This window comes from Meriones unguiculatus, chromosome 5 (assembly GCF_030254825.1).
Source record: "Meriones unguiculatus strain TT.TT164.6M chromosome 5, Bangor_MerUng_6.1, whole genome shotgun sequence".
NCBI lineage: Eukaryota > Metazoa > Chordata > Mammalia > Rodentia > Muridae > Meriones > Meriones unguiculatus.
In genome coordinates this window covers 134,047,932-134,065,721 of record NC_083353.1, presented here as the reverse complement: position 1 = coordinate 134,065,721, position 17,790 = coordinate 134,047,932, and the positions used below count along the sequence as shown (strand labels likewise).

General features: G+C 39.7%; 1 protein-coding gene across 6 annotated transcripts in view; it reads right to left on the bottom strand.

Annotated features, from left to right (window-relative positions):
* Positions 1-17,790, bottom strand: part of Bicd1 (BICD cargo adaptor 1) — a 182,225-nt gene that overhangs the window by 45,069 nt on the left and 119,366 nt on the right. For all 6 annotated transcript variants that reach the window (XM_060384557.1, XM_060384556.1, XM_060384558.1 and 3 more), the window contains exon 4: positions 13,553-13,978. In XM_060384557.1, coding sequence (XP_060240540.1) covers positions 13,553-13,978 — 426 coding nt within the window. The remainder of the gene's footprint in view (positions 1-13,552; positions 13,979-17,790) is intronic.

Below are 17,790 nucleotides of genomic sequence, written 5' to 3'. Positions count from 1 at the left end.
CCCCAAATAAGCCCAATGGTAATGATATTAAAACAGAAACTCAAGTTTATTTGGTTAAAGGAAAAAGACACAAGAACCAAAAAAGAAAAAAAAAAAAGGAAACAGAAGAACCACTAAAAACCAGAGATTATGCATTTCACAGAATTAGCAAGACACTGATGAAAAAGAAAGACTTGGGGAAAATACAAGCATGCTTGTCAGAAGAGCATATATATATATATATATATATATATATATATATATATATATATAATTTTAGGAATGTTAAGAGAAAATATGGAGGATGAGGAAATATTATTACAAGTTCAACAAATGAGTGTCATTCTAGTAGACAGGTGGAGAACTGTAAAGAAACTAAAAGTTATTTGCTCAGATACTAAAGACTAAATTTGCAAGACCTTGATAAAAAAGACAGTTAAGTTGATCACTAAAATGTTCTGGCTACTAGTGTATCTTAAAGTTTTTATCTAAAATATTTTTTTTAGGACTAGAGAGATAGTTTAGTTGCTCCAGGGGTCCTGTGGAAGTGTTGAGGGAAAGATGAAAGAACCTGGAGGGAACAGGAACCTCACAAGAAGACCAAAAGAGACAAGTTGCCCAGTCCCATGGGGGCTTTCAGAGACTGAGACATCAACTAAGGAGCATTCATGGTCTCAATCCAGGCCCCCTGCACACATATAGCACATGTGCTGCTCGGTCTTCATATGGGTTGCCTGGGGAGTGGAGTGGGGATGGCTGTTTCTAACATGGACTCTATTATCTGCTTTTGATAACTTCCACCTAGCAGGGCTGCCTTGCCTGGCCTCAGGGATGAGGATATGCTCAGTCCTGATGTGATTTGTGTGCTGGAGAAGATTAATACAGGGGAATAGGGGCTCTCCTTTTCTGGGGGGAAGGGAAAGAGGAAGGAGAACTGGGAAGAGAGGAGGAAGGGGGGACCCTTGGGATGTAAAATAAATAAAAATAGTAAAAATAATTTTTAAAAAAGAACACTGGTTTCTCTTTTAGAAGTTGAAGGTTCAGTTCCTAGTACCACATAGTGGTTCACAATTGCATATAACACCAGTTCCAGGACATCAAACGCCCTCTTTTGGTTACCACAGGCACTGCATGAGCATGATAGAAACATCCACTGAGGCATATACATACATAATAAATAAATATTAAAAACAATTAAGTATTAATTTTCTCTGAAAGTTTAATTCTAAGGATTTACGATATGAAAGTAAAATTGTATGTCATCTGCAAGAGACATTATTTTGAGTTTTTAAAAAAAATTAACAGGAGAACTGGGAAGAGAGGAGGATTAATTAACAGGGGTTCAGCAAGATGGCTCTCATTCTGACCAGCAGCACAGCAGGATCGGCACATTGACCAGCAGTCAGAACTCGCGGCCATAAAACACAAGTGATTGTGTTTCCCAGGTGAGAGGATACCCCACGGTGGGGGATTCAATCAGCTTTAACTCACCCGGCTAAACCGCGGAAGAGATCCCGGTTCCACCAGGCCAGCCCCAGCCCAGAGCCACATGCCAGCGTGCTCTGATCACTGTCCCAGACTGAACTGTGGGCACCACAACATCAGAGACTAAGATTTCCAGTCGGGAGATAACCCCACGGTGCAGGAAATGATTGGGACCGATCTTAGGTCACCCAGACATCCCCTGGAAAAGACCCGGGGTTCTGTGGGCACCCAGGAACCAGCCCAGAGCCAGAGCCAGGGACTCAGGCATTGGCACAGAGTCCTGCCTGCACACCTGACTTGCTGCCCCAGATAGAACTGTGGGCCCCAGGACACCAGAGACTGAGCTTCTCTGTTGGGTGCAAACCCACAGGGAGGGGAACGGCTGGTCTGATCTCAGAGCACTCAGCTGATACCACCACCCGGAAAAGGTCTCGAGAAAAGTTAGCCAGTTTCGGCAGACGCCCAAGCACCCAATCCCCAGAAAGGCAGAAAGGTGGAGCCACATAAGTCTGTGCCTGCAGGTTCTACTCACCATCACAGACAGAAAGGCTGTCCCCAAAGCAAAGACTGGGTGTCCCTGTCAGGAGGAAACCCCACAGCAGGGGGATCATCAGGTCCAATGCTCAGGACACCCAGCTCTAAAAGACTTTCTGGATTCACGCAGACTCTAGGCTCTAGCCTTCTACTGCAGGCAGGAGCGCTGTGCTCACCTGCCATTATTGAGTACCGCTAGGGCACTGGGGCACACAGCTGCATCCTCAGACCTACAAAAGCCAGAGAACCATTACAGCAGCCCTCAGATACTGTGCCAAGGATCAACCAGTTATCCCTAGCTAAACTGACAAAACTGTGGCAATCCCTGGTTCTTCAAGAGGGCTGCACCCAAAAATTACATCTTAAGAGCAACAGCTGCTGCTCAATAAATTCAGAGCAAGAAACTCAGCAGCAGGGCAGCCACACCAGGACCTCTCCTGATTAGAAGAGAGCCTTCCTGAACACCTCAGTTATCATACAGGTCCATACACCTGAAGTGAACTGTGACAATTCCTGAGAAGCACCACCATTCAGTTGACCATACCCAAAAAGCAGAGGAGAACTTTAGAACCCTGCCAAGTGGATTCTCCCTGCCCCAGGACCCAGTAGGCACCAGAAATTAACAGACAACACCTGAGACAGAGAGATGGGTAGAGGCCAGCAAAAAAGCACAACCAACAAAAGGCAAAGCAATATAGCATCCCCAGAACCCAGTTATCCAGGGGCAAGTAGCCCTGGACACCCTAACATAAGTGAAATTCAAGAAGATGACCTTACATCTATGCTTATGAAGAGGTTAATGGAGGAAGTAAATAAATGCGTAAAGAATTAGAGGGAAGATATATTAAAACAGATTATGGTCATCCGTAAAGAAATATAAGGCGATGCAGCCAAACAGTTTGTGGCATTCAGAGAGGAAATGGTTAAATCACTGAAAGAAATAAAAGAAACAGAGGAATGTTCAAACAAACAGCTGAAGGAATTGAAGGAAAAACAGAAAAATACAGTCAGATAGGTGAAGGAAATCAACAAAATGGGTCAAGATCTGAAGAAAGAATTGGAAGAATTAAAGAAAACACAAAAGGAGGAAATCGTGGAGAGGGAAAACCTAGGAAAGAAAACAGGAACTACTGAGGTAAGCATAACAACAGACTACAAGAGATGGAAGAAAGAATCTCAGGTGTGGAAGATACAATGGAAGAAATAGATGTATCCATCAAAGAAACTAATTAATCTAAAAAATTCCTGACACAAACCATCCAAGAAATCCAAGACAACACAAAAAGACAAAACCTAACAATAATAGGAATAGAGGCAAAAAAAAAGATTCCCTCCTCCAAGGCCCAAAAAATATTTTCAACAAAATAATTGAAGAAAATTTCTCCAACTTAAAGGGGAGGCCTACAGAACACCTAATAAATTAGACCAGAAAAGAAAATCCTCCCGTCACATAATAATCAAAACAGTAAGTATACAGAACAAAGAAAAAATACTAAAAGCTGCAAGGGAAAAAGGCCAAGTAACATATAATGGCAAACCCATCAGAATCACACCTGACTTCTCAACAGAAACTATGAAAGCCAGAAGGGCCTGGACGGATATCATGCAGACCCTAAGAGAACACAGATGTCAGCCTAGGCTACTGTACCCAGCAAAATTCTCAGTCCTCATAGACGGAGAAAACAAGATATTCAACAACAAAAACAAATTTCAACAATACCTACACACAAATCCAGGTTACAATACTAAAAGGAAAAATACAGCCCAAGAAAACTAACTACTTTCAAGAAATCACAGGAAATAAATAACATCACTACAGCAAAACAAAAAGTAGCCAAACACACACACTACCATGGCCAACATCAATATCAAAGGATCTAACAGCCATTGGTCATGAATCTCCCTCAACATCAATGGACTCAATTCTTCAATAAAAAGACACAGACTAACAGAATGGATGCATAAACAAGGCCCATCAATCTGTTGCATACAAGAAACACACCTAAATCACAAAGATAGACATTACCTGAGAGTAAAGGGCTGGAAGACGGTTTTCCAAGCAAATGGACCCAAGAAGCAAGCAGGAGTAGCCATTCTAATAAAGTAGATTTTCAACCAAAATTAATCAAAAGAGATAGAGAAGGACACTTCATACTCATCAAGGGAAAAATCCACCAGGAAGATATCACAATCCTGAACATCTATGCCCCAAATGCAAGGGCATCCACATTTGTAAAAGAAACTTTAATAAAAGTTAAACCACACATAGACCCCCACACATTAATAGTGGGAGACTTCAACACCCCACTCTCAACAAAGGACAGGTCAACAAAATAGAAATTAAACAAAGAAACAATAACTCTGACAGAGGTCATGAATCAAATGGACCTCACGGACATCTACAGAACCTTTCACCCAAACTCAAAAGAATTTACTTTCTTCTCAGCACGTCATGGAACTTTCTCCAAAATAGACCAAATAGTTGGTCACAAAGCAAGCCTCAACAGATACAAGGAGATTGAAATAATCCCTTGTATCCTTTCTGATCACCATGGACTAAAACTGGACCTCAATGACAAAAATAGCAAAAGGCCTACACACACATGGAAACTGAACAACTTGCTACTAAATGGCAGCTGGGACAGAGAAGAAACAAAGAAAGAAATTAAAGATTTCCTAGAATTCAACGAAAATGAAGACACAACATACCCAAATTTATGGGACACAATGAAAGCAGTGCTAAGAGGAAAGTTCATAGCACTAAGTGCCTTCAAAAAGAAATTCGAAACATCTCATGCAAGCAACTTAATGGCTCACTTAAAAGTCCTAGAAAAAAAAGAAGCAGACACACCAAAGAGGAGTAGATGGCTGGAAATAATCAAACTCAGGAAATAATAAACTCTAATTTATTGAAATCAATAAATTAGAGACAAATAAAACAATTCAAAGAATCAATGAATCAAAGAGCTGGTTCTTTGAGAAAATCAACAAGATAGACAAACCCTGAGCCAAACTAACTAAAAGGCAGAAAGAAACTATCCAAATCAACAAAATCAGAAATGAAGAGGAGGACATAACCACAGACACTGAAGAAATCCAAACAATAATTAGGTCTTACTTCCAAAGTTTATATGCCACAAAATTTGAAAATCTAAATGAAATGGACAATTTTCTTGACCGATTCTACATGCCAAAGCTGAATCAAGACCAGGTAAACCAACTAAATAGTTCTATATCCCCTAAGGAAATAGAAGCTGTCATCAAAAGTCTACCATGCAAAAAAAGCTCAGGGCCAGATGGTTTCAGCACTGAATTCTTCCAGACCTTCAAAGAAGAGCTAACACCAATACTCTTCAAACTATTCCACAAAATAGAAACAGAAGGAATGCTACCAAACTCATTCTATGAAGCCATAGTCACCTTGATACCTAAACCTCACAAAGACCCAACAACGAAAGAGAATTTCAGGCCAATCTCCCTCATGAACATTAATGCAAAAATACTCAACAAAATGCTTGCAAACCGAATCCAAGAACACATCAAAGATATCCACTACGACCAAGTAGGCTTCATCCCAGGTATGCAGGGGTGGTTCAATATACGGAAATCCATCAATGTGATCCACCACATAAACAAACTGAAGGAGAAAAACCATGATCATCTCCTTAGATGCTGAAAAGACATTTGACAAAATCCAACATCCATTCATGTTTAAAGTATTGGAGAGATCAGGGATACAAGGCACATACCTGAACATAGTAAAGGCGATATACAGCAAGCCTATAGCCAACATCAAACTCAATGGAGAGAAACTTAAATCATTCTCACTGAAATCAGGGACAAGGCAAGGCTGTCCACTCTCTCCATATCTCTTCAACATTGTTCTTGAAGTCCTAGCTAGAGCAATAAGACAATTGAAGGAGATCAAGGGGATACAAATTGGAAAGGAAGAAGTCAAAGTATCACTGTTTGCAGATGATATGATAGTATACCTGAGTGACCCCAAAAATTCTACCAGGGAACTCCTACAGGTGATAAACACCTTCAGTAAAGTGGCTGGATACAAAATTAGCTAAAAAAAAATCAGTAGCCTTCCTGTATACAAAAAACAAAAGGGCTGAGAAAGAAATTAGGGAAACAACACCCTTCACAATAGCCACAAAGGACATAAAGTACCTTGGTGTGAACCTAATGAAGCAAGTCAAAGATTTATATGAAAAAAATTTCCAGTCTCTGAAGAAAGAATTAGAAGAAGATATCAGAAGATGGAAAGATCTCCCATGTTCATGGCTTGGCAGGATTAATATAGTAAAAATGGCCATCTTACCAAAAGCAATCTACAGATTCAATACAATTCCCATCAAATTACCAACACAATTCTTTACAGACCTTGAAAGAAAAATTCTCACCTTCATATGGAACAACAAGAAACCCAGAATTGCTAAAACAATTCTCTACAGTAAAAGATCTTCAGGAGGTATCTCCATCACTGATCTCAAGCTGTACTATAGAGCAACAATACTAAAAACTGCATGATACTGGCATAGAAACACACTGGTGGATCAATGGAATCAAATAGAAGACCCTGACATAAATCCACACACTTGTGGACACCTGATTTTTTACAAAGATGCCAAATCCATTCAATGGAAAAAAGTTAGCATCTTCAACAAATGGTACTGGAAGTCTACATGTAGAAAAATGCAAATAGATCCATACCTATCACCCTGAACAAAACTAAAGTCCAAGTGGATCAAAGACCTCAACATAAAACCAGACACACTAAACCGCTTAGAAGAAAAAGTGGGGAATACCCTTGAACTCATTAGCACAGGAGACAACTTCCTGAAGAGAACACCAACAGCACAGGCTCTAAGAGCAACAGTCAATAAATGGGACCTCATGAAACTGAAAAGCTTCTGTAAAGCAAAGGACACTGTCCTCAGAACAAAACAACAGCCTACAGATTGGGAAAGGATCTTCACCAAACCTATATCTGACAGAGGGCTAATATCCAGTATATATAAAGAACTAAAGAAGTTAAACAGTAAAAAAAAAAAAAAATCAAGTAATCCAATTAAAAAATGGGGTACAGAGCTAAAGAGAGAATTCTCTGCAGAGGAATATCGAATGACAGAGAAACACTTTAAAGAAATGTTCAACCTCATTAGCCATCAGGGAAATGCAAATCAAAATGACCCTAAGATTTCACATTACACCCATCAGAATGGCTAAGATCAAAAACTCAAGAGACAACAAATGCTGGAGAGGTTGTGGAGAAAGGGGAACCCCCCTCCACTGCTGGTGGGAATGTAAACTTGTACAACCACTCTGGAAATCAATCTGGCACTTTCTCAGACAACTAGGAATAGGGCTTCCTCAAGATCCAGCTATACCACTCCTAGGCATATATCCAAAAGATTCTCAAGTACACAATAAGGACATTTGCTCAACCATGTTTGTAGCAGCCTTATTTGTAATAGCCAGAAGCTGGAAACAGCCCAGATGCCCCTCAACTGAAGAATGGATGCACAAATTGTGGTATATCTACACAATGGAATATTACTCAGAAAAAAAAAAAAAAAAAAAAAAAAAAAAACAAGGAAATCATGAAATTTACAGGTAAATGGTGGGATCTGGAAAAGATCATCCTGAGTGAGCTGTCTCAGAAGCAGAAAAATGCACACAGTATATACTCACTCATATAGACATATAATATAGGATAAACCTACTAAAATCTGTACACCTAAAGAAACTAATCAAGAGGGAGGACTCTTGCGAAAACGCTCAATTCCTATCCAGAAAGGCAAAGAGGCTGGACATCAGAAGAAGGAGAAAAGAGGAAACAAGTCAGGAGCCTGACACAGAAGACCTCTGAGAAGCTCTGCCCTGCAGACTATCAATGCAGATGCTGAGACTTATGGGCAACCTTTGGGCAGAGTGCAGGGAATCTTATGAAAGAAGTGGGAAACAGTAAGATCTGGAGAGGACAGGAACTCCACAAGGAGAGTAACAGAACCAAAAAATCTGAGCACAGGGGTCTTTCCTGAGACTGATACTCCAACCAAGGACTATGCATGGAGATAACCTAAGAAACCTGCACAGATGTAGCCCATGGCAGTTCATTATCCAATTGGGTTCCATTGTAATAGGAACAGGGACTGTCTCTGACATGAACTGATTGGCCTGCTCTTTAATTACCTCCCCCTGAGGGGGAAGCAGCATTACCAGGCCACAGAAGAAGACAATGCAGCCACTCCTGATGAGACCTAATTGACTAGGATCAGAAGGAAGGAAAAGAAGACCTCCTCTATCAGTGGACTTGGAGAGGGGCATGCATGCAGGGGGTGGAGAAAGGGAGGGATTGGGACGGGAGGAGGGAGGGAACCACAAGGGGGATACAAAGGGAATAAAGTATAATTAATAAAGAAAAAATGTAAAAAAAAAAAAACAAAATAATTAACAAAGATAGCTTAGATAAAGCTTCTTTTTTAATTTTTATTTTTTATTCTAATTACAGTTTATTCACTTTGTATCCCAATTGTAGTCCCCTCCCTCATTCCCTCCCTCATCTCCTTCTATGCCCCTCTCCAAGTCCACTGATAAGGGAGGTCTTCCTCCCCTTTCCTCTGATCCTAGCCTATCCGGTCTGATCAGGACTAGCTTCATTGTCTTCTTCTGTGGCCTGGTAAGGCTGCTCCCCACTCAGGAGGAGGTGATCAAAGAGCCAGCCACTGAGTTCATGTCAGAGACAGTCCCTGTTCCCAATCCTAGGGAACCCACTTGGACACTGAGCTGCCGTGGGCTACATCTGAGCAGGGGATCTAGATTATCTCCACGAATGGTTCTTGGTTGGAGTATCAGTCTCAGAAAAGACCCCTGGGCCCAGATTTTTTGGTTCTGTTGCTCTCCTTGTGGAGCTCCTGTTCCCTCCAGGTCTTACTATCTCCCACTTCTTTCCTAAGATTCCCTGTGTTCTGCCCAAAGTTTGGTTATGAGTCTCAGCATCTGCTTTGATACACTGCTGGGTAGAGTCTTTCAGAGGCTTTCTGAGGTAGGCTCCTGTCCTGCTTCCTGTTTTCTCCTTCTTGGAAGAAGGAGATTAAGCTTTAAAGCTGAATGAGAGGTTGATTTGGAGGTCCTTCCACCTGCTCTCCAGCTGCCTGGCCCACCTGGGTCAGAAATGGTGAGCCCAGCAGAGACAGTGAACCCAAAGGAGACAATCTAGGCTTGAAACCCAAGTCCCATTGTCCCCAATCCCAGGGAGGCCTATGGGGTGTCTGAGCAGCTATCAACTTGGGGGTTTTCCACCTTCTTCCCAGCGCTTTGGCCCACATGGACCAAGCAGTGAACCTAGCATAGGAACCATCAGGACTGCGAACACCAGAGACAAGCAGATGGCTACAGGCCAGTGGAAGAACACAGGCAAGAAAATTCAGGGCCATGTGACAGCAGCAAGCCCTGGAGATACTATCACACCTGAATCACAAGAAAAAGGTTTTAAATCTCAAGTTATGAAAATGATAGAGGCATTAAAAGGAAGAATATAAAGCTCTCAAGGTAGACCATGAAAAATATATTCCAAAAGATGAAAGAATTGAACAAATCCCTTAAAGAAATACAGGAAAATACAATCACACAGGAGAAGGAAATGAATAAAACTATTCAAGACCTAAAACTAGAGCTAGAAGCAAAACAAAACAAAACAAACAAACAAACAAAAAACACAATCTGATACAATCCTGGAGATGGGAAACCTAGGGAAGACGACAAGAACTACAGACACAAGCATCACCAACAAAATACAAGAGATGGAAGAGAGAATCTCAGAGGTAGAAGATAAGATTGAAGAAATCGCTATATCAGTCAAAAAAAAAAAAAAAAGAGAGAGAGTTAAATCTGAAAAGCTCCTGACATAGAACATCCAAGAAATCTGAACCATTATGAAAAGACAAAATCTAAAAATGATAGGAATAGAAGAAGAAGAAGAAGAAGAAGAAGAAGAAGAAGACGACTCCCGGCTCCAAGGCCCAAAAAATATTTTCAGAAAAAAAACTTCCCCAACCTAAAGAGAGGCCTATAAATATACAAGAAGCTTATAGAACACCAAATAAATTGAACCAGAAAAGAAAATCAACCTATCACATAATAATCAAAACATTAAATTGCAGAACAAAGAGAGAATATTAAAAGCTGCAAGGGAAAAAGGCTAAATCACGTATAAAAGCAAATCTATCAGAATTATACCTGACTTCTCATCAAAAACTCCAGAAGGGTCTGGACAGATATCTTAGAGACACTAAGAGACCACAGATGTCAGCCTTAGTAAGACTCTGACCCCAACAGCAGCCTGGGTAACTCCCCTAACAACAATCAGAGATTATTCCACTGATCAAAGCTCTTCTACTCCTCTGTTTGATGACTTTTAGATACTCATACTAGCTTATGATGAAGCTCCAGTGCTGAGAATAAGTTGGTCGTCTTGTGTATCAGGAGAAGACAAGTCATGTTTTTATCCATTTTCCACTACTGAAGGTTATAACTGTTGAGAGGATATCTTGTGTATTATCTGGATGTAACACCTATCGATTAAAAAAAAAAAAACACAACAACTACGGCATATAGCTGAGGCAGGAAAGGATAGCAGGAGAAAGCCAGGCACAGTATATTTGACAGGCAAGATGTGAGGAGGACAGATGCACTGTGCAGAAGTAACCAGCCATGTGGCAAAATGTAGATGAATATAAATGGGCTATTTAAGCTATGAGAAGAGCCTATCTGTATGGCCAAGGTATTTGTAAATAATATTCTGGGTCTTATGAGTCTTTATTCCAGGAGCTTGGAGCTGGGAGGAAAAACCACCCCCAACATATAATCACTTAAAAATGCTTATCCTTTACCAAGTGAATGGTGTAATCACTTAGAAGCCTTCCACATTACGAAGTTTCTCCTCTTACCATTAAGCAGTGTTGGTTGAGTTCACAGGTTTTATTTCTAATTGTCCTACAAGATGTGGTCCAAAGATCATAGCAGCTGCAGCTGCAACCACTATGGCTCGCTGCCCGCTGCCACTGCAACACTGCACAGAAACGCACACATCCGGTATTATCTTACGTTTCTAAGTCAACCAACTACGACTGTGCACGCCTTGAGTCCAGCAGTCTAAGTCAACCAACTACGACTGTGCACGCCTTGAATCTAGCAGTCCGAGAGCAGAGGCAGGCAGATCTCTAGGCCAGTCTTCCAGACCAGCCAAGGGTTACATAGTGAGACCCTGTCAGAAAGAAAGTGGGTGGGGGAGCCCAAAGGGTTTTCTCTTATTTATACTCTACAAACAAAATTAGACAGGCTACTTATCAAAGACAGAAATTTCAGCAAAAGTACACAGAACTCCTTTAAGTAGATACACAATACAGCTAGTTCTTCTAAGCAGAATCTACATATTTTCATTCTAACAAAACTAATTAAGGTACTTTACTCTTAAAGCCATCTATTAGAGTCTATTTGAAATAGGGGGGCTTTGGGGATACTAAAGAACCCAAACAATGTATTAAATAAAAACATAAAACTCTTCTTTTGTTAAATAAAAGATTGCGCTAAGTGAGCTGTCCACTCTTAGGGTCTGCTATCAAGATTTCTAGATGATTAAAATGTGTTCTCTTACTGTATTTTTAATATGCTTCTGTAATACGTAAGTACATAATGTGAGATCAAAACAGGAATAGTATACCTTGGAACTTAATGAAAAACCAAAACAGAAAAAAAAAAAAGAAATCCTTGAAAGTTAAGGGATCTGTTTGTAGTTAAAACAGTGAATAAGTCCCTGACTGTCCTGTGTTACAACCTTGCAAGCTAAGTTTCTATTTGTAATTAAGTTCTTGTTTCTTATATCCAATATAAACTGCTTATGACCCCATCCACATGATGTATATCCTTCCCTTTCATTATATCTTTCTAACAATGTACAATAGCCTACTCTTTCCCTTTTCGATCCTATAAAAGGGACTTCAAGAGGCCAGAAGGGGTTCTTAAATCCAGACTTAGAGTGAGATAGCAAGACTGGCCAGTCCCAGGTGCACCCCCAAAATACAGCTTGCTCTAATTGGACAATTGTGGATTTGGTCTTTTCTCCTCACAATTCTCAGGTTTAACATTGACTGACTAAATTTCAATAATTTACTCTGTAATACAGGAAGGTTATAATTAAAATAAAATATTCATTGAGATTAGCTCTGGGGAAAAGCCACTTTCTAATTTAGAAATAGATTCAAACACTTACTGTTAGCTCTCAGGCTGTCCAATATCCAGACATGAGCTCAACCTAGACTATAGGAGAATTTCTTGCCATTAGATAACAGCCAGCATTCCTTAGGGCCTTGTGAAACCTGTTCCCATACCTCTGGTCAAAAGGACATATGGCTCCATTAACATATGCCTGTGGTTCCATATCAAAGCCCACGCTAGCCTCTATCCTGGTCCCCTGCCCCCACCTGTAGCTATTCACCTCCTTATAACCTGGTCTTCTCTCACATACTCCCTCTGTCTCTTGTACCCTCTTGCTCTCTTGCTTTCTATTCTTTCTTCTCTCACAGATAACATTGGTCATGTCCAGTCTGCTGGCTATGTCCAGTCTCTTATTTTTCTCTCTGTTTTGTCTTATTCACAATAAAAAACCTTAACTATACAATGAAGCAGCCATGTCAGCAGTTTCTTTATTGCACCCCCCACATACACTTACTTACCGTTTCACAAATTTCCTGTAGTTTATGTATTGGCTGGTTATATAAAATGGTAGTGTGGCCTCTCCCTCACCTCAGAAGCTAGTAACACTTTTGACTACAATTATAGTTTACACAGCTTTATAACATGCACAGAGTATCACATTTACTAACCCACTTGTTTTTCACAACAGTTCCAGGTATGACATTACCACCAGAACTTCAATGTACAGTTATGCAGGTTTCCACAGCTCTAGAAAACAATGTTAAACTGTAGTACTTAGAATTTTTTTTCTTACGAGATAGGGTCTTGCTAGGTCAAACAGATGGCCTTGAACTCATGCCTTTGCAATACTGCCACTTCATTCTCCACAGAGCATGTGCCCAACCAGATTCTTTTTGTTTCTTTGTTTTGTTTTTCAAGACAGGGTTTCTATGTGTAGCCTTGGCTGCACTAGAACTTGCTCTGTAGACCAGGCTGGCCTCGAACTCATAGAAAGAGGCCTGCCTCTGCCTCCCAAGTGCTGAGATTAAAGGTGTGGCCACCACCACCCAGCTGCTCAACCAGATTCTTACCACCAGTTCCCAGCAATTGCTTTGCTTTCCTATTTTTAAAAAAGGCACAGCAGGGACTAGTGATACACTTACATACTACTTTCCCTTTAATCAATGAGCTTCATAGTAGGGAAGTAAACTCACCTCAAAATCCCAATGCCCAAGGCAGAAGGAAGCATACATTTCCTCTACCCACAGAACCAGGGTAAAAACAAAACAAAAACCATCGTGCTGCATGCCATCAAGAAACTAATTTGTGCAGGTTTAAATGAAGCTCTTACCTGAATAAGCTGCTGCTTCAATTTCTGAATTTCTGAAATGTTCAGCTCACTGAATAAGTCAGACACGGGGTGCAGCGACTCTCCTTTCCTGGCGGTGGGAGCGCGATAGTCGCCGTTCAGTTTCCCCAGAGGCCCGTGGACATGCCCGTTCATTTTGTCGTCGTTGTTGGGCTCACTGCCGTCCTCAGCAAACTTGAGCCCGTCTACTGAGAGGCTGATGTGGTTATCGCTAAGGCTGATGTACTGGGACAGCTCCTTCCTCAAGTTGTTCTTTTGCTCTCTTTCATTTTTCAGTGTCTCAAGGGCTTCTTCCAACTGATGCTCTGCAATCTCTTTCAGTCGAATGGCATCTTCCAGTTGGCTGTTCAGTAGCACCGTTTCTTCTTCAAATCGCTTAATTTCATGCTTTAAGCCTTCATATTCAACCTAAGTTGGACATGTTAAAAAAGACTGAAAAACTAAAATGTGAGCCTTATTAAACTCCCATTAAATACTCTAGTGGACTTAATCATTTAAGAAAAGTATAACAGTCTAAAAAATAAATAATAAAAAGTAGATACTATATTCTTATGGTAATAAAAATTACATGGATACAAACACTCATATATATATAGATAGATAGATTTTTAGCAATAAAAATATATAATTTAACCCCTAACAAAAAGAAAAAAGTATCTACTGTACCAGCATTGTTTCCCTAGTAAACAACAATAAAATATTTTGGTAATATTTTATCAAATTCTTGAATATTCACTATCCAAGAAAAAAAACTTTTAGCATCACTGTTTTTTTATTAATTTTTATTTTTTTATATTAATCACAGGTTATTTACTTTGTATCCCAGCCATAGCCCCCTCCCTCATTCCCTCTCAACCCCACCCTCCCTCCCTCATCTCCTCCCTGCCCCTTTCCAAGTCTAATGCTAGGGGTGGTCCTCCTCCCCTTCCATCTGACCCTAGCTTATCAGGTATCTTCAGGACTGGCTGCCATGTCCTCCTCTGTGGCCTAGCAAGGCTGTTCCTAGGGGAGGTAAAGGAGCCAGTCATTGAGTTCATGTCAGAAATAGTTCCTGACTAGGTACTATTGGATACTGAGTCACCATGGGCTACATCCGATCAGGGGTTCTAGGTTATATCCATATATGGTCCTTGGTTGGAGAAACAGTCTCATAGAGGAACCCTGTAGCATCACTGTTTTATTTCATTAGTGAAAAGGCAGTTTTAGTATCCAGTCAAACATTTAAAAAATCAAAATAAGAACAAAATTTTAATAAAATATATTTGGGAGCAAGATTTAAAAAGCTAACAAAATAATTAATCCTAAATAGCAACATTAGCTGGTGATCAAGTGTTCAAACAGATGAGCCTATTGGGGAGATTCATATTCAAACCACAATGGATGGTTTGGTTTTCCTAGTTGGTTTGCCCTGTGAGCTTTCTAAATTATTGCTAGTTGTATTCTTGAATCTACAATGATAATTTATTTATAGATTAATTATTTGTGCCAAGTAACTCAGCAAAGGTGAACTGAAAGTTCAGATTCTTTCAGAGGGGCTTGCTCTGAAACAAAGTGTCTATTCTAGTTTAAATCTATTATAATTACCCAGTCAGGTTCATCACCCATGTACCAGAGCTTACTCTTGAGATAAGGGAATCTGTCTATAAGGTATTACTTTTGTTGAAGTGGAAACAACCCATATGAATGCTTCTATTTTTTTTCTAGTCTAAAATGTTGTTGACTTTTATAGAAATAAGGGTTAAAGATGGGAGGGGAAGAAATAAACTTAAAAGGGAAAATAAATCCACAGATTGACAAAACTGAAAATTGATTTCTGATATAGCTTCTACTTCTTTCCTTTCTTTCTCCCTCCAGCTTTTGAGTGTTGTAGAAATAAGTTGTCTGCTTAGGAATGTGGGGTAAGAAGTTGATTCAGCCTATCAAAAAGGATTACCAGGATCCCCCACGTATATTCACCTCATTCCATTATGCTGTATGTACTGAGTTTCCTGTGCAATGGCTGATAGACCCCACTTAGATATGATGTGACTGGGATAAGTGAGTCCTAGTGGGATAAGTGAGTTGAGAAATTATATATGTAATTTTCCCTCAGGTACTTATAAAATATAAGGACATATTTATAGGTATGTGTGGGGTAGTGATGAAGAACACAGAGGACTTTGAGACAAGCTCACTTAAATTACAAATGTTTCAGGTGGTTCTTCCGCTGATTTCTGCAGTCCTTCCGGCCCTGTGCACAGGCAGGAGTGAACAGTGTGTGGACTGTATGTAATTTGCCTAAGGGGTTCATTAGACCACTGTTAGGTACCCTTGCAAGAGTGCCAACATACTTGGGAGTGTTTATTAGCCCAGATGCTAACTGAAACAAAAACATTCAGTTTTAAGAGAAATTTATGCATCTCTTTATTTTCTAGATGGATAAATATTTTAGATTTTATAGACTATATACTCTTCCTTAAACAACTATCCAACTCTGAGGTGTGTAGTATGAAAATCAGCCATGGGCAAAGCAGTAACGTATTAGTGTTTGTGTTTTAATAACATTTAATTACAGAAATAACTCATGGGCTAGATTTGGTCCATAATTATGGTAATATTTTACAATCTCTGATCTAAGAGTCAATTTTTTTATTGTAAAACCCATTTAATTGTGAATTCTTTTATAAGTGAAAAAGGTTTAAATTAAATTACAAGAAACTTATTTGGTCCTCACTTAATCTTCACTAATAAAAAAAGAGTATCTTTATGAACCTAGGCAAATACATTTACAATTCTGATTTCCAATACATTTTGAGGAAATCTAAACTATTAGAATAAAAGTATATTAGCAAGAAGAAAGAATATCTGATTTTAGAGTCAGCAACATGAAATGTTTGTTGATGTTAAATACAGCAAACATTCAATTTACATTATCTCTTACCTGCCATAGAGACCAGGGTACCCCCCGCAAAAAAAACCCTTTCCATTTCTTGTTTTTCTTTTCTTCCTAGAGTGCCCTAAACATCTAATTCATTATCATATTGTTTCCAGTGGCATCTGACATTGGATCATTACACAACATATTAAAAATGAAAAAAGATCTTGTCTTATAGGTTTAAATAGATTAGCGTATAAGCATAGCAATATGGGAGCATGGGGACTTCAATCAGAATGCAAAGTGAATAAATAAATATTAAAAAAAAAAAAAGAATGGACCTTAACAAGCTCCCATTTGGGTAGAACTCAATTTTTAACAAAGATTACAATAAGAAGTCTACAATGTATATGAACTTAATGTCTGGAAATGTAAGCCATGACACCATCTGATGAAATACTAGGGGTTGGCTGAAATACTAGGAAAGGTTCGAAAGAAGGAAAAAAAGAAAGAATGTGGAGAGATCATACCTTCACAGTAAAAGAAACTGATGTAACAGACTCTGTTGTCCCAAGTACCATTTCTATGCTAGCTTCTCCATAACTGGTCTAAGCGCAACCCTATTCTTCTTCTGTAACTGGATAAAGGCTTCTGAACCCCAAGCTCCCTTGATTTTAAGTCATTAGCAGAGAGTAGAATGATCTAAAGTGTGGTTTATGAATTCTTTTGTCTCAGTATGAATGCTTTTTTTTCTCAGTTTCTTGTATGTTATTGCTAATAATCAAGATCCATATAATCAGGAAATTAATTCTGCCCTCTAAAAGTGAGTAAGTGGGTGGAAGTGCCAGTGTAGTTGAAATGCAGTCTACTAAGCAAATGAAAAAAAAAAAAAAAGTGGTTGGATTTTGCTAGGCAGAGAAAGCTGAAGAGTTCAGGTCAGAGTTACAAACCCAGGTAAATCAGGGTTGTGGGAAGGTTATGAACAGCATTGACCAGTACAAGGATATAAAAAAGGAATAATCACTGTTTAGCTAGTAGTGATTTTTGTTCTTTGGAAAGATGGTCTGACACTGCCCAAATTCTTTCTTTTCTTTCTCTTTATTTTTTTTTTCAATGCAGTTTATTCAGGAACCTTGAACAATCATCTGACCCTGGGGAAAGCCAGCCCACAGCTTATATAGCCTCTGGGTAGCCAACCCCAGCGTGCCACGTGGGCAATGCAGATAGGTCCACTTACACGGAAGCAAGCCAGATCCTCAGCCTTAGCCAAATGTGGAGTTGTTTGTGACAGAGAGCACTCACCATCAGGAAGGTGGAAGGTGGAAACCAGTCAATCTTTAAGGCATGGCATTACGCAGCTCTCTAC